The 22798-nt window shown below is 38.0% G+C and overlaps 1 protein-coding gene across 1 annotated transcript in view; it reads left to right on the top strand.

Annotated features, from left to right (window-relative positions):
• The window catches only part of LOC142349051 (uncharacterized), a 46496-nt gene extending 30841 nt beyond the window's left edge, over window positions 1-15655 (top strand). The window contains exons 6-8 of the mRNA XM_075400464.1: window positions 1045-1126; window positions 9688-9819; window positions 15435-15655. Of these exons, the coding sequence (XP_075256579.1) occupies window positions 1045-1126; window positions 9688-9819; window positions 15435-15655 (435 nt within the window). The remainder of the gene's footprint in view (window positions 1-1044; window positions 1127-9687; window positions 9820-15434) is intronic.
• The last annotated feature ends 7143 nt before the right edge of the window (window positions 15656-22798 follow it).

Below are 22798 nucleotides of genomic sequence, written 5' to 3'. Positions count from 1 at the left end.
AATACAATCAAATCAATCACTACCAACAAGAATACCTAAGATCAATTGTGAAGGAACACTAAACAGTATTGAAACATAGATGGTCGCTGCACTTCATCAAAGCACACTGCCTGAGTTGCAGAAAATTCCAAGCTGTATCTTTGCAACCAATCTCAACTAGAGACTTAATGACCAGTATCTTGCCATCACCAACACCGTTGTTGACTACTTTTGGGGGCTCTGTTCTTCTATCAACCGTACTTTAAAACAGTTGAGGAGTCCTCTCCACTTTTCAGACTACTCGCGGTGGAAAATTGCCAACATTGCATCTGAGCTTGCCATGAGGTGTGTAAATTGGAGGTTCAATCCACCCAGTGCACCTCATCAGGGTGAAATTTGAGAGAGTTTGGTGCAGAGCGTCAAGAACTTGTTGTACATTAATAGTGGCACGCGTAGCCGCACTGTTGAAGTGTTGCACATTGTTCTTGACTCGTAGACCATGCTCCCATTTCGCGTCCGCTCAAACCCGTAAGCACTCATCCGTGCAAATTGAACGCTTTAACGCCTAATTACTTCTTGTTGGGAGAATATTATGCTAGTATACTTTATCTAATTGCTAATAATGAGTTTGATCAATGTAAATGCTACGCAACACCCGTGCGCAGTTGTGCGATGAGGCTATTTGGTCCCGCTGGATCAGAGATTACGTGCCGGAGCTGGATCGAAGAGCTTAGTAGCATGTGTCTGCGAGCAAAACATTATGAGTGGTAGCTTGGTTTGGGTAGTTGAGGAAGCCAACCCTAAGCATTACTAACCAAAAGCCCGGATCATAAGGTACACTTTTTTATTTCTTAACTACGTCACCTTTTTCGTTTGTACCAATCAAAGAAGTCATCAATAACATCAAAATGGGCGTCCCCCAAGCTGTCACTGTTGAAGACATTGTATCTCTGGCTACCTCTGTTAAAAACAGACGACTCCCGTTCCTTCGTGTTTCTCATTTGATAAGATCGTTCATATCAAAAGTGTTAGCTCTTTCAATCATACGTTCTTCGATTTTTGCAGAAAAACTCCGATTACTGTAGCCTCGATGGCAGCATTACTCACCCTAGGAAGTCGCGATTGACGAAGTCGAGCGTCATCTCTAGTACCTGGTAAAGGAGAGTCCTTTGAATCCAAAAAAAGTATTTTTTTGGCGAAAAAAGTGTTAAATGGAAAAGCCGACACTCTCCACTATCAGTAATCCTTAGTCCAAACAGACTAATCCGTTTCTCTAGCCGCATCAAATGGTCAATGGAAGTTGGTTTCTAGCGTAAAGCATCTGATAATCATAGATGCACGTCTATCGTGTATAAAAAGTGTTCCTACAACACAATCATGTAAATCACTACCAACAGGGATACCTAAGATCAATTATGCAGGAACACTACACAGTCTTGAAGCTAAGATGGTCGATGCACTTCATCAAAGCACACTGCCTGAATTGCAAAAAAAAAACTCCAAGCAGTAACTTTGCAACCAATCTCGTCTGATCTACCTAACTAGCAACTTTCTCACCAGTATCTTGTCATCACCAACACCGTTGTTGACTACTTTTGGCCGCTCTATTTTTCTTTCCACATTAATTTGAAAAAGTTGGGGATTACTTTCCACTTTTCAGACTAATCGCGCTGGAACATTGCCAACGTAGCATATAATCATGCCATGAGGTGTATAAAGTGGATGTTCCATCCACCCAGCGCCCCTCATCAGGGTGGATTTTGAGAGAGTTTGTTGCAGAGCGTCAAGAGAGTGTTGTACAGTAATCGTGGCACGCGTAGCCGCAATGTTGAAGTGTTGCACATTGTTCTTGACTAGTTGATCATGCTCCCAATTCGCGTCCGCTAAAACCCGTAAGCGCTCATCCGTGCAATTTGAACGTTTTAACACCTAAATACTGTTTTTTGGGAAAATATTATACTGGTATACCTTTTCTAAATGCTAATAATGAGTTTGATCAATGTAAACGCTACGCTACACCCGTGCGCAGTTGAGCGCTGAGGTTATTTGGTCCCGCTGGATCAGAGATTAGGTGCCGAACCCGGATCGACGTGTCTAGTGGCATGCGCCTGCGAGCAAAACATTAAGACTGGTAGCTTGGTTTGGGTAGTTGAGAAAGCCAACCCTAAGGATTACTAACCAAAAGCCCGGATCTTAAGGTACACTTTTTTTTCTCTTAACTACGTCAACTTTTCCGTTGGTACCAATCAAAGAAGTCATCAATAACATCACAGTTGGCGTCCCCCAAGCTGTCACTGTTGAAGACATTGTATCTCTTGCTACCTCCGTTAAAAACAGACAACTCAAGTTCCGTCGTTTTTCTCATTTGATAAGATTGTTCAAGTCAAAAGTGTTAGCGCTTTGAATCATACGTTCTCCGAGTTTTGCAGAAAAATTCCGATTACTGTAGCCTCGCTGGCAGCACTACTCACTCTAAGAAGTCGAGAATGATGAAGTCGAGCGTCATCTCTAGTACTTGATAGAGGAGAGTCCTTTGAATCCGAAAACAAAAATCTTTTTGGCGAAAAAATTTTTAAATGGAAGAGCCGACTCTCTCCATGATCACTGTTCCTTAGTCCATACGGACTAATCCGTTTCTCTAGCCGCATCAAACGGTTAATGGAAGTTGGTTTTTAGCGTAAAACATCTAATCCTCTTAAATGCACGTCTAGCGTTTATAAAAAGTGTTCCTACAACACAATCATTTAAATCACTACCATCAGGGATACCTAAGATCAATTATGCAGGAAAACTACACAGTCTTGAAACTAAGATGGTCGATGCACTTCATCAAAGCACACTGCCGGAGTTGCAAAAAATTTGAAGCTGTAACTTTGCAACCAATCTCCTCTGACCTACCTAACTAGAGACTTGCTCACCAGTATCTTGTCATCACCAACACCGTTGTTGAAAACTTTTGGCCGCTCTATTTTTCTGTCCACCGTGCTTTGAAAAAGTTGGGGATTATTTTCCACTTTTCAGACTAATCGCGCTGGAACATTGCCAACATAGCATATAATCATGCCATGAGGTGTATAAAGTGGATGTTCCATCCACCCAGCGCCCCTCATCAGGGTTGGATTTTGAGAGAGTTTGTTGCAGAGCGTCAAGAGAGTGTTGTACAGTAATCGTGGCACGCGTAGCCGCAATGTTGAAGTGTTGCACATTGTTCTTGACTAGTTGATCATGCTCCCAATTCGCGTCCGCTAAAACCCGTAAGCGCTCATCCGTGCAATTTGAACGTTTTAACACCTAAATACTGTTTTTTGGGAAAATATTATACTGGTATACCTTTTCTAAATGCTAATAATGAGTTTGATCAATGTAAACGCTACGCTACACCCGTGCGCAGTTGAGCGCTGAGGTTATTTGGTCCCGCTGGATCAGAGATTAGGTGCCGAACCCGGATCGACGTGTCTAGTGGCATGCGCCTGCGAGCAAAACATTAAGACTGGTAGCTTGGTTTGGGTAGTTGAGAAAGCCAACCCTAAGGATTACTAACCAAAAGCCCGGATCTTAAGGTACACTTTTTTTTCTCTTAACTACGTCAACTTTTCCGTTGGTACCAATCAAAGAAGTCATCAATAACATCACAGTTGGCGTCCCCCAAGCTGTCACTGTTGAAGACATTGTATCTCTTGCTACCTCCGTTAAAAACAGACAACTCAAGTTCCGTCGTTTTTCTCATTTGATAAGATTGTTCAAGTCAAAAGTGTTAGCGCTTTGAATCATACGTTCTCCGAGTTTTGCAGAAAAATTCCGATTACTGTAGCCTCGCTGGCAGCACTACTTACTCTAAGAAGTCGAGGATGATGAAGTCGAGCGTCATCTCTAGTACTTGATAGAGGAGAGTCCTTTGAATCCGAAAACAAAAATCTTTTTGGCGAAAAAATTTTTAAATGGAAGAGCCGACTCTCTCCATGATCACTGTTCCTTAGTCCATACGGACTAATCCGTTTCTCTAGCCGCATCAAACGGTTAATGGAAGTTGGTTTTTAGCGTAAAACATCTAATCATCTTAGATGCACGTCTAGCGTTTATAAAAAATGTTCCTACAACACAATCATTTAAATCACTACCATCAGGGATACCTAAGATCAATTATGCAGGAAAACTACACAGTCTTGAAACTAAGATGGTCGATGCACTTCATCAAAGCACACTGCCGGAGTTGCAAAAAATTTGAAGCTGTAACTTTGCAACCAATCTCGTCTGACCTACCTAACTAGAGACTTGCTCACCAGTATCTTGTCATCACCAACACCGTTGTTGAAAACTTTTGGCCGCTCTATTTTTCTGTCCACCGTGCTTTGAAAAAGTTGGGGATTATTTTCCACTTTTCAGACTAATCGCGCTGGAACATTGCCAACATAGCATATAATCATGCCATGAGGTGTATAAAGTGGATGTTCCATCCACCCAGCGCCCCTCATCAGGGTGGATTTTGAAAGAGTTTGTTGCAGAGCGTCAAGAGAGTGTTGTACAGTAATCGTGGCACGGGTAGCCGCAATGTTGAAGTGTTGCACATTGTTTTTGACTAGTTGATCATGCTCCCAATTCGCGTCCGCTAAAACCCCTAAGCGCTCATCCGTGCAATTTGAACGTTTTAACACCTAAATACTGTTTGTTGGGAAAATATTATACTGGTATACCTTTTCTAAATGTTAATAATGAGTTTGATCAATGTAAACGCTACGCTACACCCGTGCGCAGTTGAGCGCTGAGGTTATTTGGTCCCGCTGGATCAGAGATTAGGTGCCGAACCCGGATCGACGTGTCTAGTGGCATGCGCCTGCGAGCAAAACATTAAGACTGGTAGCTTGGTTTGGGTAGTTGAGAAAGCCAACCCTAAGGATTACTAACCAAAAGCCCGGATCTTAAGGTACACTTTTTTTCTCTTAACTACGTCAACTTTTCCGTTGGTACCAATCAAAGAAATCATCAATAACATCACAGTTGGCGTCCCCCAAGCTGTCACTGTTGAAGACATTGTATCTCTTGCTACCTCCGTTAAAAACAGACAACTCAAGTTCCGTCGTTTTTCTCATTTGATAAGATTGTTCAAGTCAAAAGTGTTAGCGCTTTGAATCATACGTTCTCCGAGTTTTGCAGAAAAATTCCGATTACTGTAGCCTCGCTGGCAGCACTACTCACTCTAAGAAGTCGAGGATGATGAAGTCGAGCGTCATCTCTAGTACTTGATAGAGGAGAGTCCTTTGAATCCGAAAACAAAAATCTTTTTGGCGAAAAAATTGTTAAATGGAATAGCCGACTCTCTCCATGATCACTGTTCCTTAGTCCATACGGACTAATCCGTTTCTCTAGCCGCATCAAACGGTTAATGGAAGTTGGTTTTTAGCGTAAAACATCTAATCATCTTAGATGCACGTCTAGCGTTTATAAAAAGTGTTCCTACAACACAATCATTTAAATCACTACCATCAGGGATACCTAAGATCAATTATGCAGGAAAACTACACAGTCTTGAAACTAAGATGGTCGATGCACTTCATCAAAGCACACTGCCTGAGTTGCAAAAAATTTGAAGCTGTAACTTTGCAACCAATCTCGTCTGACCTACCTAACTAGAGACTTGCTCACCAGTATCTTGTCATCACCAACACCGTTGTTGAAAACTTTTGGCCGCTCTATTTTTCTGTCCACCGTGCTTTGAAAAAGTTGTGGATTCCTTTCCACTTTTCAGACCAATCGCGCTGGAACATTGCCAATATTGAATCTGAGCTTGACATGAAGTGTATAAAGTGGAGGTTCAATCCACCCAACGCACCTCATCAGGGTGGTATTTGAGAGAGTTTGGTGCAGAGCGTCAAGAGCTTGTTGTACATTATTCGTGGCACGCGTAGCCGCACTGTTGAAGTGTTGCACATTGTTCTTGACTAGTTGACCATGCTCCCAATTCGCGTCCGCTAAAACCCTTAAGCGCTCATCCGTGCAATTTGAACGCTTTAACGCCCAATTACTTCTTGTTGGGAGAAAATTATACTGGTATTCCTTTTCTAATTGCTAATAATGAGTTTGATCAATGTAAACGCTACGCTACACCCGTGCGCTGTTGTGCGCTGAGGCTATTTGGTTCCGCTAGATCAGAGATTACGTGCCGGAGCTGGATCGACGTGCTTAGTAGCATGTGTCTGCGAGCAAAACATTATGAGTGGTAGCTTGGTTTGGGTAGTTGAGGAAGCCAACTCTGGGGATTACTAACCAACAGCCCGGCTCATAAGATACACTTTTTTTTATTTCTTGACTACGTCACCTTTTCCGTTTTTACCAATCAAAGAAAACATCAATAACATCACAGTTGGCGTCCCCCAAGCTGTCACTGTTGAAGACATTGTATCTCTGGCTACCTCTGTTAAAAACAGACGACTCCCGTTCCTTCGTGTTTCTCATTTGATAAGATCGTTCATATCAAAAGTGATAGCGCTTTGAATCATACAATCTCCGAGTTTTGCAGAAAAATTCCGATTACTGTAGCCTCGATGGCAGCATTACTCACCCTAAGAAGTCGAGGATGATGAAGTCGAGCGTCATCTCTAGTACCTGGTAGAGGAGAGTCCATTGAATCCGAAAGCAAGTATCTTTTTGGCGAAAAAAAAGTTAAATGGAATAGCCGACTCTCCAGGATCAGTGTTCTTTAGACCGAATGGACTAATCCGTTTCTCTAGCCGCTTTAAACGGTTAATGGAAGTTGGTTTTTAGCGTAAAGCATCTAATCATCTTAGATGCACGTCTACCGTTTGTAAAAATTGTTCCTACAACACAATCATGTAAATCACTACCATCAGTGATACCTAAGATCAATTATGCAGGAACACTACACAGTCTTTAAACTAAGATGGTCGATGCACTTCATCAGATCACACTGGCTGATTTGCAGAAAAACCCAATCTGTAACTTTGCAACCAATCTCGTCTGACCTACCTAACTAGAGACTTGCTCACCAGTATCTTGTCATCATCAACAACGTTGTTGACTACATTTTGCCGCTCTATTTTTCTGTCCACCGTACTTTGAAAAAGTTAGGGATTCCTTTCCACTTTTCAGACCACTCGCGCTGGAACATTGCCAACATTGCAACTCAGCTTGCCATGAGGTGCATAAAGTGGAGGTTCAATCCACCGCGCGCACCTCATCAGGGTGGTATTTGAGAGAGTTTGGTGCAGAGCGTCATGAGCGTGTGGTACGATATTCGTGTTACGCGTAGCCGCACTGTTGAAGTGTTGCACATTTTTCTTGACTCGTTGATCATGCTCCCAATTCGCGTCCGCTAAAACCCGTAAGCGCTCATCCGTGCAATTTGAACGCTTTAACGCCCAATTACTTCTTGTTGGGAGAATATTATACTGGTATTCCTTTTCTAATTGCTAATAATGAGTTTGATCAAAGTAAACGCTACGCTACACTTGTTCGCAGTTGTGCGCTGGTGCTATTTGGGCCCGCTGGATCAGAGATAACGTGCCGGAGCTGGATCGACGTGCTTAATGGCATGCGTCTGCGAGCAAAACATTAAGATTGGTAGCTTGGTTTGGGTAGTTGAGAAAACCAACACTAGTGATTACTAACCAACAGCCCGGATCGTAAATCTCCGTTGTGTTTCGAGTAGCGTCGCATGTTCCGCCGTCATACGTACGTCGACCGGTTGACTTGTCCGGTCTCTTGTAAATTTTATACCAGGTTTCCCAACATCTTCTTCCGAACCGCAGGATGTCAAGGAGCAAATAAACGAATATTAACCAATCAAATTCAAATAGTTGAAATGCTTACAGAATCGTTCTAAATGAAAAAAGAATGTGTTCTGATATAAAAAAAGCTCCAATAAAACTTGTGTAGCCCAATTTTAAGTTAACATGATCAAAATGTTTACCGGTTAAAGTAGTTTTTGGCTCAAAACTTTAAAGGTTTTTTAGACAAGTATTGACTGATTGTGAACTGATTTTGACGTCAAAAACATAAGACAAAGACCTGGTAAATAAAAATCGAAGGAAGTCTTATCGTCTGACAGCTCTTGTTACTTTGTACGTTGCTCTATCTTAATAAGTTTCTTATTATACTTGTTATCTAGAATTGAACCTTTAAAACCACTTCGGGCTGCAGTTTGAAGGAGTTAAATTCAACCGGGGGAAACCAGAAACCATAATCAGATACTTGGAACTACATCTCAAACAAAATTGTTTGCAGTTTGGCAGGGAGACCTGAAGGCAGTATCTGAGCAGAACGATAATGAAACAATATAACAGCTCTCACAGTTAAAACTTTTTTATCGATATGTACATGAGTCTGCGGGCAGAAACAATTGTAATGTCTACCGATGTTATTCCCAAAGTACTGCATATAGCCCGACATCATGAATTATCACAAAAGATACTGAAGGCTTTCAGTAAGCTACAACACAACGTATTGTAGGGCAATGGACAAACAGTTGAGTTTGCAGCCCAGTTTCTAGAACGTTAAACAAGGATTGGGGAATTGAGATTTCCAAAACATCAAAGCTGCAATTGTGGCATCAGAAATAGTGGACTTGAAGAACGCCTGGTTGACAGCAACAGCTAATTTGAAACATCAGATGTTTAGGAGGTTTAGCGAACATACGAGTGACTTCAAAAAATCAGTTAAACAATGACCTTAAAACAGGCTGACTGAAGTTGTTAAATTTAGAGGGAGAAAATTTTTCGATCAAAAACAAAAAAAAGGTTGGCGATTGCATGTGACCAAAAATACATCATAACGCTAAATTTACGCAGCATGTCCAGTGAAATTAAATGACGCAAGACTATTCGACAGCATTGAGTCTCGAAAAGCTGCAGAGTTTTTAACGTCACTAAACACGATATAGAGGGATACACACATTAGGATGTGGAAGCAACCCACGTCGGGTTTCGAAAAAAAACTTTCTACACATTCATTTTTTACTGCATTCCTGATTAAAAAAACTTTTTATGGAGTAAAGGCTTGAATCCGCATCCTCTTTGTGCTTTCTGCCAGGAGAACTTCAAAAATGTCAAACCTTTATTCGAATATTGCAGCGTACTAAAACCAATCCTACAGCGAGCTGGCATCGAAAAGCTGATAAAATTTATTTTACAGCCTAATTATAGGAAAATGAAAGCAACAACTTGATATTATTTGGATCATGGAGCGAAACAAATGGAGAAACACATTTAAAATTTTGCAGGCTCTGTAACTGGCGAATGAAAAAAATGTTTTTTTTTTAATTTTTTGAATATGCACTTGTAGCAATACTGTGTTAAAAGGAATGTGACATTAGAAAAATTTGAACTATGTGCATACTGAGTTATAGCTACGAGATATATATTTAATTAATTTTGCACTAAATTGTGGAAGTTTGAGACAAAGGCATTATAAAGTATGATATATTAGTAAATATAATATTTTAATAGAGTGTAATTTCTATAATCTGTTGTTTAATAGTGTAACCCCATTACGATAATTGTACTTTGTCGCCATAACCTACACTTCAAGGCCCTTTGATACGTAAAGATACGTTTCGAAAAAATAGGGTTAAGATAGACTCTTATTACAAGTTTTAAGATACCTTTTGAAAAAAAAAAGGATTAAAACGGACCAGATGGCTCCCTTTATTTGGTAGTGGTAGCTCATAATGACTAATGCATAAAGTGTTGGTTTCAGGTGACCTGTTTACCGAACTGGAGAACCAAGTTGGCGATGATAGTGAGGCATGCTACCTCAACTCAGACGACATGAAGGAACTCACTTCAGAGACAGCCTCCAATCTCATCATAAAATCCACCGTTGATGTTGGTGAGTGTCGTTTTTGTCTGAAACTTTTTATCGCGAATGACAATGCGTTCAGGAAAAGCCAAGCTAACCGACTTCAGAAGTACTAAAAGCCTATCAAAATCACGTCGTCGCTTATAAAAAAAAGCACTGAAAAAAACGGTCCAGGAATAATTTTAAGAAAATACTTTTTGAAAAACGGAGGTTAAGAATTTTTCTATAATTTTTCAAATAAGTTCTCAGTGTAACAATACAGAGTTAATAAAGTGATATATTTGGAGTTCTTCAAAAGACATAATATATGTAATTGCTCTCAAAATATTATCTTCTAGAATCACTATAATCATCAAAACGTGGGCCGTTCTCATCGATACCAAGCCGCGGCACGTCCAAATTACTTTTTGCAAAATTTTAAATTGCACGCTGCATCTTACAATTACTATGAACAAAAACCGCACTTAATACAGCGCTCTTTGTTGAAGACAAATGAAAATCGTTTCCTGCTTCTTCATACGGAAACTTTGAACCAATAACAAGAAAGAATGCTTGGGCAATAATATAGCGCAGAAACTGCCCTTGAGTTACAAGTTATTAAAAACAATCGAATCAAACGTCTCTAAACAACTCATAGCAATTATAAATGGGACAGTAACTTCACCAAGTTTTTTACTGAAATCAGTTCATCGGTCTGATATTAACACGTCAAAAGAAGAAGGCTCGTCCGGCCCCACTCATCCACATTTTGACTTAATTGCCTACCAAAAGAAGAGAAGGAAGTGTTTCAAAAAGAGACATCCTGATAGAGAAAAAATTGTTTTAAATGCAAGCCACTAAATCAACTAAAGAGAAGCTAATGATACCTGCACAGTAAGGAACTAACAGGGGGGACTTTTTTAAAGAACAAAATCAGAATGGCGTCAAATGAAACCTAAATTGAACAACACAAACAAAAACTGAGCTAAAATTTTCCTCAATGCGAATCAGTAATAAGTCAGGAAAACAAGATTGAAAAGGCTGGCAAATACATAACAACAATCAGGTTTGATCTTAAAAAACTAGATAGCTTCCTATGTAACTCCGTCGGAGCCATTTGGACCGGTCATTAGTGAGACAAGGATAAAATAATGCCAACTCGAAGAACCGATGAGACTTGCCACTGATGAGACTAGAAGACAAGATAAAAAAAACGAAATCAATTAAAGTAAACGTTAATTAAGACCAAAACTCAATATCTATACCTTACAAACACTTAAAAAATCCAAATGGCATCCGATAATACCAGGCGAAAGTTTATATAGTGTCAAGTTAAGCAAAAGATTAAAAAAGTAGCTAGCATTGGGGAAAAATAAGAGCATATAGGATTGGTCCTTTAAAATACTAGGTAACAAGTCGACGAAAAATTTTAAAAATTCAGTTAAATTTTATCAAAAAATTAATGTCAAAGAGAATTGAACCGGTAGCTATCAATTGCAAAGTTTAGGCAGGTTATCTTGTACTTACATAGTAGCTATTGGGACTTTTCATTATCCAGATTAAGTCAAACGACTACAACAAAAAGCGGAGAAAACGGTGGCGAAGCCGTTGAAACCATTAACTTTTTTAAAGCCAGCATATATGCTCAACTTCTCGCACCTTCAAAGCCAATAGGAACCATCATTTGAGTTGTAATTTGACAAGAAATGCAAAAAAACTTAAAATTGATCAAATTCAAAGAAATCACAAAAATTTTTTAAATTTTTATGAAGTAACACAGCCACGGAAACTTTGATTTAAAAACCAACTCTTATAAATGTTTTTCCGTAGAAAAAAATAAATCCTGTGTTTACGGAGGCCATGCGGCAATTTGACAGAAATAAGATTGAAAAAATAGCAAAGTCCAAAACTTCTCTTATTTTTTTAACCAAATAGTTTCAAAAGTAATAACAAGCACAAATTATCATTTTCGATCAATATCCAGTTGCCAAGACATATTTGTGCAACAAACACAGTACAGGATCAGTACAAAATTAAAGTTTAAACAAAATCTTGAGAAAGGAAAATTAAAAGCAGAAAAAATTGAGTTATATATTTGAAAATGAGGGTCCTCAAGCATAAAGTTACTGCGTTCATAATTGCGTAATTTTTGTCATTTTCGTTCCTTTACTAATTTTCCCAAGGGAGCGAATATCTCAAAAACGTCTCAATTCCTAATTTTGTAAGATTCCCTCCCGTTAGTTCCCTACCGCGCAAAATGCCACCCATAATCAGAGGGGACAATGAAACTAAAACCTTTCGTATTTGTCTCTCCCGGTGATAGAAGCCATGATCACAAAATTTGATAGGTTACGTTGAGAGTGGTGCAGAATTGTCGGTGGCTCAAGCAATCGAGATGGCAATTTCACATTTTCAAGCGAGCTCTGAAAACTTCACTCCCCAACAGTGGTCATCCACTTTCTGGGATCCAATCAATGCCAGGCCAGACAAAATCACAAACCAGCTCAATTCTATCTTCGGAAAGGTACCAAATGTTTTTGATCCACCGATATTTGATAATGTCAACGAAGCTCCAGCTAAACGTAAGAGCAAACACAGTTGCAGATTATTGGGGCTCTTATCGATAATTATGCAACAACATAAGTTAGGTTTGTGGTTCTAATTGTTCGCAAACACATTTTTGAGCAAATTTCGTAGTTTTGTATGTCATTCATGTTGTAGGTTTAACGCACTACGTGCTTTATTTATGTTTTTAAATACTCATATAAAATCGATCATACTTTTTGATTATCTGCCTATTAAAAATCTGCTCTTTCAGGGTTAATTTCCTGAAAATTAAGCAAAGTAAATTGTGCAGTTAGTTTTACCTTGATTGAGATACGAAGGTAAATTTGTTACACTGTGCTAGAGGACTACCTTATCAGATAAAGTTACTATAAGTTCAACAAGTTTCAACTAAACGAGTAGGTAGCGTGCAGGAACACCAAAATACGTGCACCATTCAGGCAATTTTTAGAGTACAATGTTCGACTGACGTTACGTTGACCCAATAATGGAAAGCAATCCAGCACAATTCCGTTCACTAAATTGGTTATTGCTGCAGTCTTCTCTTTCTGGTTAATCATTTTTATAACTTATCATACTCAATTACAGGGGAAACTAAAATTTTGAAAAACAATTTCATATACTTCAGAATTCAGGAGGGAAAAATGTGAACATCTATGCAAAACTACATAATTAAGCGAATTTGAAATTCCACGAAACAAACTACTAATTATACTTAAGATAAAAATTATATTGTATCATTCCCCTAATTGTTTCAAAACCAGTCAAATCAATGAAACATGAGGCGGATTTGCACCAGATGCACAAAACTTTTAACTGATTTCATAGAACATTTTGATTGCATGGTTTTGGATTTCAGCAGTTGAAAGTGATGGCAAAATGTTGATAACTTATGATCACTCCAGTCCTAGTAAATTCATCCATTAAGTGCGACATTTTTTCTTAGTGAATGGAACTGCTTCGAAGGCTTCAAGGACATATATGTTTTAGGCTTCAGAAGAATTCAAGCTCAAAAAAACAGTGGTCATGATAAAATCAGATGAACTTATGGTTTCTTAGGTCAAATTAGGTAGGTGCTAATGTTTTGTTGCATTTGTTTAAGAAGTAGTGTCGAACTCAAATTGTGAAGTTTAAGCTATTCAAAGATTAAGGAGTTGATTATTGTAACAGATTCCGGCCTCCTTGAACAAGTTCAAACTGAAACTAGGAATAAAGTTGCGTTATTCCCTGGACATCATATGTTCACAAGAAGTTAATTCAATAATTTGTTTTTCAAAATGGATTATGAAAAATGATTGTGCCGTCAACATTGTTCTCGCCGCTGTCGTCATCTTGACTATTGTTGTTGTTATCATGAAGGCAATTGACTAGACTTGAGCAAAAAAAAGTTGAACATGTTGCTTACTGATAAATGAGTTGATTGTTGATTGAAACTTTTTAAAACAACAGTTCAAAACTTTACGGTCGTAGCCTTTTTCTGTCAAAATTCGCTGTGCTCTTGGTTGTGTTAATTGTTAATCGTCGTCGCTTCAAACCTCTGCTGTCTTTCAATTGGTTAACTGATTTTCGGGCTTCTCCCCTTTCAATGCTAAAAGTCGGCTGACTGGTCGTGAGTAGAATACTGTTTGGTTTCTTAGAACTGGTGGCCATAGCATTGCATGTGCTACATCTTCCTTTATTATAACAACGTTCTGCCAGTTTGTTTGCTGCTGAAGGGTTTTCAATTAGTCCACGGGCCAATTTTTCAATAAGTGTCTGACGAGGCTGCTGAAATTTTTTCAGCTTCCTGCTTAGTGTTCTGCTGTCCTAACGAGATGGCACAGGCAAAGCTGCATATGGGCTTCCAATGAGAAAATAAGCTGGCTTTAGTGCTAACAGGTCACTGACATCACAAGAAGGAATGTCAAACGATGAAAATTAGGTATGACCTCAAATTGAGTGACCAAGGTCCTGAGATCTACAAGAGACGCCATTGTTCTTCCCACATCAAAAAAGTGTCTCTTCAAGAAATTAGTTGCTGCTGTCTAGAAACGTCCAAACAAATTGTACATGTCTTTCAGTTTATTTGCTGTCCACAAGTTAAGACCCTCAGAAGTTCTTTTAACTCTACGCCTCATGACAACCTACAAAACCCAATCTCTCCACGAGTTCAATGAATTTCTATGAGTTGTTGCTGCAAAGAGTTTCAGGCAGAACACGTCACGCTGAAAAATGTTTTACGGCATCCGGATAATCTTTTTTAGTTTTTTTGGCTTTAATTCCACATGAATAGCTTTTAAGCTGAAAAATACAAACTGTGCAATGCAGGTCTTCTGCAATTTTCCTCTGGTGTTCCAAGCTGAAGGGTCTTTAGTAATCCAAACTTATTTATTTGAATACAACAGATGAGACAAATTTTTCACTCAAGCGATCATTTCATAAAATCCGGGTCGTGCAAAGGAGAAAGAACAAAGATGTTGTCCTGTTAACTGCAAAATTTGTTTCTGCGTTTTTTTAGAATTCCTAATAACCGTTTTTCCAATTGCACCTAAGACTTGTTCCAGTGCGTTTAAATCTGAAACGTTTTGGGTTTAACTTTTTAGTTTTTCCTGGAGCCTCGCCAATCCTACCTACTTGAGAATTACCAGCTGCTACTTTTTATACATTTTAATTTTTCCTTGAGCCTCGCCAATCCTACCTACATGAGCATTACCAGCCGCTACTTTTTGCCCAGTTTTTCCGTATTGAATTAGTTAATCCCAACTGATCGATGACAATGCCCATTGTTCCAATTGATGTTGCATCTTCTTTTCTGTATTAATGAACACAATTGAAATGTGTTGGCTGAAACTTGATTGCAAGACTTTTCCTGGCCAGCTGTTCTGAAAGATTTTTTTAACGTAACTGTCTTCGAACCAGTTTTGCTTTCGAGGATGTTCGATGAATCAGTTCGATCAACCAACTTTTCGCTTTAATTAACTCCAATGTTGCCTGTTTTTTTGTTTCTTTTGGACTTCAACTTTCAATGATCTTCCTCAATTGACCCAACTATGGACCTGTGATTTACATTTTACTGTAGCCAGTACCAAACTGTACATTTGTCTGCAGCCCGTTTGTTTTAGGTACTTTCAAAGGCTGTTTTGCAAAACAGGTGACGGAGATTGTTCTGGATGCGCAATCATCACCATTCCCCTACGGTGACACAAAATTTCCGATGTTCAGAATTTTTACGACGTATTTGGCAACAAATATCTCCCATTATTGTGAAAAGTCTTTCCGTCAAGAAAGTGTTTCTGCAAGTGAATCTGTCCAGGCGTACACGTTTGGTAATAGGAAACACTGATTGCTCTGAGCTCAAGATGCTACTTCAAACAAGTTTGCCTCAAGAACAACTGCACGCTGTTCTAACTGAGGTGAACACAAGCTCGCGATTAGCAACAAATATCTTCCGTTATCGTGAAAAGTCTTGCAGCCAAGAGAGTGTTTCTGCAAGTGAATCTGTCCAGGCGTGCTCGTTTGGTAAAAAGAAACGCTGACCACTCAGAGCTTAAGATGCTACTTCAAACAAGTTTGCCCCAAGAAGAACTGCACACTGTTCTGACTGGGATTAACACAAGCTCCTGATAAGGTTGATTCTGATTTTTGCTGTTAACAACCTTGCGGTACCAAGTTGTCGAAATCTAACGAAAGTACTCAACTTTGGTGTAAACACAATTTCTTAGCTTTCTGGTGGAACTGAGAGATATCTTAGAATAATGTGATTTTTTCCCAGTCTTGCAATTGAACTGAGTCGGTTGTACATTTCAATACGGTATTTCGATAGGTCATCGTCCCACAGAGGTCGATTCGATTAAGGGGTTAGACAAGAACTTGAATTTTATTGCAATTGTTGAACGCCACGGTTTTTATTGCAATTAAGTTTTTGCAATTTAAAATGGCTCTTGTGAAAAAACTTAAACATAGATGTCTGACATAATTTCAAGCCGTGTTTTCGTCAACAATATTTTTCGCTAAAATTTTTAGTGGACGAACTGAATAAAATTTTGATGATGCAATTCCGTACGTTACGCTTGTTCTCTTGAATGTTTTAAATTTTGTTGAGTTTTGTTCCTTCCAATAATAGTCGAAATATTTGACGATATCCTTTATCTTCGGAGTCTAGTTGCACTTTTTTAAGCACTCGTCTGCAAAACAGGAACGGATGCTGATGCCGAATAGGTCTTCTTGAAACTTGTGTTCAACTAAGAGGCAAAGAAATTCCACTGGTGGTCTTCGCTGAACCATCAAAAACTACAAGCAATTTGTTAATTGTTTGTTTCAGTACACAATTGTGGCTGAGATCATTGTTTATCTTTATCGTTAGTAGCATTTCCTTCGCTGGTACTCCTTCTATGTGATAAAGACTGATAAAACCCAATGATGAATTGTTGATTGCCTGTGTGAATCAGGATGCCACTGGAGTCTGTTCAGAAGACTTATAAGTTAGCCCTGTGCTCCCTCTTCTGAATTAACTTATTCTGCAATTTTTTCTTTGAGTGAGATCTTTACAACAAACATACCTTCAGGCTTTTTCGTTTGGTTGAGATGAAGATATGTTCGCATCTCCTTTCGAAGAATCAGTTATAAGTTCTTCTTCTATGAAAAACCTTGATTTCCAAGAAAAGCTAAAAACTGTCTTCAAAGTTGAAACAAAAAAGTTCGCAAACCATATGACTAGAAGTTTGCACTTTTTCTTGCCCAAAAACTAACCAACCAAATACTGATAGTCGAAAAGTAATAGCAACATTACTTTCCTTCAGTCAATTGCTCCCAAGCTTGAGTTGTTTGTAGTGTTCAGCTGCAATGAAAAGGAATACTAAAGTCTATGTAAGCCAACTGTATTTCTTCTACGGTCACCCAATTGAGTGTAATGATGCAGCAAAAGAACCAATCTTTTGTAATTTATGAAAAAACACATGAGCCAATCATGAGAGGTGCTTTGTTTTTTGAAAGCAAATTTTAACAGCTCCACGATTTGCTGACACTTAATTTCCTCCAAGTGCAGAAACTCAATTCTTGCTTCTCTTAGGCTTTCGCTCTAGTCTTTGTACTGCAGCTTGCATTACAAAACAGGACTTTGAGAATAAGAGCCCATAAATTATCGCTGAAGAACAGTTTTTCCTGTAACATTAGCAGAAAAAACCGCTGTCTGGAGTACACTTATCTATGTCTGGACTTCATGAGTGAGGGTTGTTGTTATCTTGTGATAAACTGTCACTTTTTCTACAATGCTGCTTTAATTTTTTTTGAGGTGACGTTCAGATCGTTTCCTCTCAACCTGCTAGCATGAGAGCAGCTTTTGTTTAGGTCCTCTCGACTCAACAATGTGCGCTGCTTTGGTCTTCAAAAGCGGCATGATGAATTTTTGCATTTTTCTGAACTCTGATCTGGTCGGAAACAATTGGAACAAAGTCGTTGAACTCGGATAATCTGAGCTGTATCTCTGGCACCTAAGTTTTTGAGTTTTCTGCATTTGAAAATTTGTTTTTTTTTCTTCAAAATATTTGCTCTACTGATTTGCGGTAATCACATCGGTGAGGTTGCTATGGTTGATTGTGATGCATGTCTGGTCTTTCTAGGGTGTTTGTCAGCGTGTTCTGTGTACCATGATAACTCCAGTGCTTGAACTTGCTCCTGCTGTTAAATCTTCATTTGCCTATAAGTCTCTGGTTCCGAGTTTTTGTAACTCTCTCGTGTTTTCAGCTCAGACTGCTCAATGTGATACAATTCCTGAAATATAAGCATGCTTATCATTCTTTTCTTGTCATATCGGTTTAGCGAAGAAATCAACATCTTCAAATCTTCTACTGTGGAAAATGACTTCAAGTAATCCCATCTAATTCTGTTTGTCAACTGGTTTTTGTCTACTAACGCTTCTTAAAACTATCGTAGAATGAAATTCAGTTCCTGTAATTTCGAAAGAAATGGACGGATCGAGATTTCAAAATTTGATTTTCTGCTTTATTCTCGAAGTTATGGTGCTTGCAATTGCGAATGAATTTTCAGTAAAGAATATTGTGTCGCGTTTTTCATAAAGAGCGAATTCACAAAATCGATCTTTTGACACATTTTCACACTCCCCTTTCTCCACTATTTCATCATCCAAGTTCTCGGCATAATCAAAAAGTGAATAAAAGAGAATGAATTTTTGGTTCCGCTCAAACGGAAAACTTGCTCCCTTTTCAACAGTTCAACTATCAGCTGTATACAGATGGGGCCGTCTTCAACACGAAGAATAATTGTTTGCTAAGAAAAGTTTTTGCTTAATTGTCAGTTTTGTTACAAGTGTTTTGTGGGCATCACGAGACTTTCAGGAAGAAGTTCAAGTTTTTGTGGCATGTTCTTGTATGCTTATGTGCCTGACTGATCTATGCTTTAGTCTGGATACTGTTCTTCAGTTTTTTCATTGTCTACATCTAGGGCTATAAATTTTTGTGCCCCAACTTGAACCAAACATTTTAAAACACCGGAAACTCTTCCAAATACGTGGTTTTATCTATCCCCGAAGCAAAAAGCGCGATCCGTATTAACATGCTAACTTAATCTTACTTTTCCGGAGGCAAAGTAAGCTAACCACAAAACTATTCTCATTGAGAACTAGAATGAGATCTTGAAAAAAAACAAGCAGACGCTTGAATATAGAGTTGCTGCCAGTAAATATCCTCTACCGGGTCCCTTGGTTAGGTTAATCAACCAAATTATACATGTGAACATCTTGAATAACATGTTGGGGAAAATAGTAGCAAGTAGAGTGTCCGCTTTTTCCCTTTATTTTTCCTCTATTAGGTAATCAACAATTTTTGAGAAAGTGAAAGCTTTGGGTGATTTATGTTCTGACTATTATATCATAAACGTTTTCGGTGAAATACCGATAACTGCGGTGACACACTTATATTTTTAAAATAAGACTTGCTTCAAACGTTTCAAAGACCTAAATGGTTCATGCCTATCAAAAATTCAACAGTAAACTAGTGTTAGTGGAACAAATCAGATGAAACTGTGATTTATTAATTGGAATCACTTTGTAATTTATAGTTGCCTTTGTTGAACAAATTAACTGGAATTGAAGTTTCCGCTCTTCGAAGGTCAAATTAATGATGTCCACAACAGTTTTTATTCAGGCACTCTTCATAATTTCAGCAATCTATTTTTAGTTTTTGTTTTACTTTTGTTGTTTAATGTTTGGATTTGTTTATCAATTGACGCAAGGCATTAAACTTAAGCTAACAATTTCAACAAAAAGCCAAGTATTACATCATTGCTATCACTGCAAATGGGGCGACATATGATCCAAAGTACAAAATAACAAAAAGATTTTTGAATTTTTTTTGGTGGATTTTCATACAGATGCAATATTAGTGAGAAAAAATCTTAGTTACGAAAAATCTGTCCCGAGCTAATATCCTAACTTGCGCGAAATAAACGCTTTTCAATAAAATAAAAAAATTAAAATTTGTCAGTGTTCCTTCGCATTAGCTGTTGGAAACGGTTCAGTTACGTATGAAAACAAAAACATTTTTTTCAATGCCTAAAAGACTTTCTCATTGCCAGTTGCTGGTTTGGGGAGACAAATTGAACGTTAGCACCTATCACAAAAATGGCCTCTCATAAAAGTTTCTTTATAGATGAGAATTTCTGTAATCAATAAAAAATAGAAATCAATAAAAGCGCTCTTGTAGCTATTGCAAATTGTACGTTTTGCGGCGTAAATCACTTAAATTTCTTATGTGATTTTCATTGATACATCAAGCCACTCACGTTGACAACAGTATAAGTTATTTAAAATCAAAAAAGACTTCTAGAATTGGATTTTACCCGGGTTGACCACCATAAACCTTTCTTGGCAACCATATGCAAGCCATATATGGAGTTTATGGTAACTTGGCAACCTCATAGTTGACCATGAAAAATAATCAACTTTGCTCAAAGAGCTCTTAAAACAGTCATGTTTTGCGCTCTGAGTGGATAAAAACCCTTCGAGACACTTGAAAAAAAATTGAAGTTCATGGCGTCTTGGGAACCATATCCAAGTACAGACACATATATGCCGCCATGTAAGACCATATAAGTCGATGTCACAACATACGAAACAAACACAGGAACACTTCAACAAGCATCTTTTGACTACATTAGGCGTTCCAAAGAAAAGAAATTCCGTTGGTTTAATTTCTCTTGTCTTGGTAACCATATCTAAGACCATAAATATTTATGGTCTTGCACTTGGTTGCCAAGAAATCCATGACTTCTTAGATTTCTTAAAGAGTGTCTAAAAAGCTTGAAATATGACATTAAGTAAGACAAATGTGGTAGCATAAGGCATATGTTTACTTCCAGGTGAAAACGTTTAAATGTCGTGTGGGTTGTCTCCTGGAGCAAGAAAAAAGAAACTTCAAATCTTGAATGCCATATAAGAATCATATATGATGTCCACAACAGTTTTTATTCAGGCACTCTTCATAATTTCAGCAATCTATTTTTAGTTTTTGTTTTACTTTTGTTGTTTAATGTTTGGATTTGTTTATCAATTGACGCAAGGCATTAAACTTAAGCTAACAATTTCAACAAAAAGCCAAGTATTACATCATTGCTATCACTGCAAATGGGGCGACATATGATCCAAAGTACAAAATAACAAAAAGATTTTTGAATTTTTTTTGGTGGATTTTCATACAGATGCAATATTAGTGAGAAAAAATCTTAGTTACGAAAAATCTGTCCCGAGCTAATATCCTAACTTGCGCGAAATAAACGCTTTTCAATAAAATAAAAAAATTAAAATTTGTCAGTGTTCCTTCGCATTAGCTGTTGGAAACGGTTTAGTTACGTATGAAAACAAAAACATTTTTTTCAATGCCTAAAAGACTTTCTCATTGCCAGTTGCTGGTTTGGGGAGACAAATTGAACGTTAGCACCTATCACAAAAATGGCCTCTCATAAAAGTTTCTTTATAGATGAGAATTTCTGTAATCAATAAAAAATAGAAATCAATAAAAGCGCTCTTGTAGCTATTGCAAATTGTACGTTTTGCGGCGTAAATCACTTAAATTTTTTATGTGATTTTCATTGATACATCAAGCCACTCACGTTGACAACAGTATAAGTTATTTAAAATCAAAAAAGACTTCTAGAATTGGATTTTACCCGGGTTGACCACCATAAACCTTTCTTGGCAACCATATGCAAGCCATATATGGAGTTTATGGTAACTTGGCAACCTCATAGTTGACCATGAAAAATAATCAACTTTGCTCAAAGAGCTCTTAAAACAGTCATGTTTTGCGCTCTGAGTGGATAAAAACCCTTCGAGACACTTGAAAAAAAATTGAAGTTCATGGCGTCTTGGGAACCATATCCAAGTACAGACACATATATGCCGCCATGTAAGACCATATAAGTCGATGTCACAACATACGAAACAAACACAGGAACACTTCAACAAGCATCTTTTGACTACATTAGGCGTTCCAAAGAAAAGAAATTCCGTTGGTTTAATTTCTCTTGTCTTGGTAACCATATCTAAGACCATAAATATTTATGGTCTTGCACTTGGTTGCCAAGAAATCCATGACTTCTTAGATTTCTTAAAAAGTGTCTAAAAAGCTTGAAATATGACATTAAGTAAGACAAATGTGGTAGCATAAGGCATATGTTTACTTCCACGTGAAAACGTTTAAATGTCGTGTGGGTTGTCTCCTGGAGCAAGAAAAAAGAAACTTCAAATCTTGAATGCCATATAAGAATCATATATGGAATTCTTGGCAACCATAGCAAGATCATATAAGAAATTTTGTATGGCCTGTATGGAACCATATATGGTTTTTGGATATGGTTCCCAAGAAAGGTCACCCCGGGTAGAGAAAATCCTCGTTTATGAGGAAAAAGGCCTGTGTATCGCAATTGTATTTGTGGCTCACTGTAAACTCACAGTGTTTTTTCCGAAAAAATTAAAACTTTGTGAGTTGTTGTCTCTTCTTATCTTTTTTCATCATCACTTTCAATTTAAGATATGCTAGGAGAAAGTAAAAAGATTATCTAAAATTTAAAGAAACATTAATCTATTAAAATTGTCTGTTTTAAAATTTCGCGACCTTTCAGTAGTTTGTGAGCGACAGTAAGAATACCTCGGAGCATGATTTTTATTTCCGTCAGTGATCTCCGCGGCGAAAAGTTGTTCCGTTGAACGTGAGTAGTATAAAATTTTGACTAGAACCTCAACGGGGGAGACGGACAATTACTGCAGCGTGGCAATCTACAACGGGGTGGGACATTTTGAAATTTTTTTAAAATGCAGTAAAATTTCCCCCCTATTTTTGAGGTTTTATTCAGATTTTTTGAAGATTTTATGGTGCTATATTATTAGTTCCTTCGTCTTAATTTTTCTTCGGCTGTTTGAATTAGTTCATATGGATTTGCAAATTTTGCTAATTTCCCGCCAAAATTCGTAGCG

Source organism: Convolutriloba macropyga, chromosome 11, assembly GCF_964194025.1.
Source record: "Convolutriloba macropyga chromosome 11, txConMacr16.3, whole genome shotgun sequence".
Lineage (NCBI taxonomy): Eukaryota > Metazoa > Xenacoelomorpha > Acoela > Convolutidae > Convolutriloba > Convolutriloba macropyga.
Note: the sequence above shows the minus strand (reverse complement) of the source record. Positions and strands in the feature narration are given on the sequence as shown.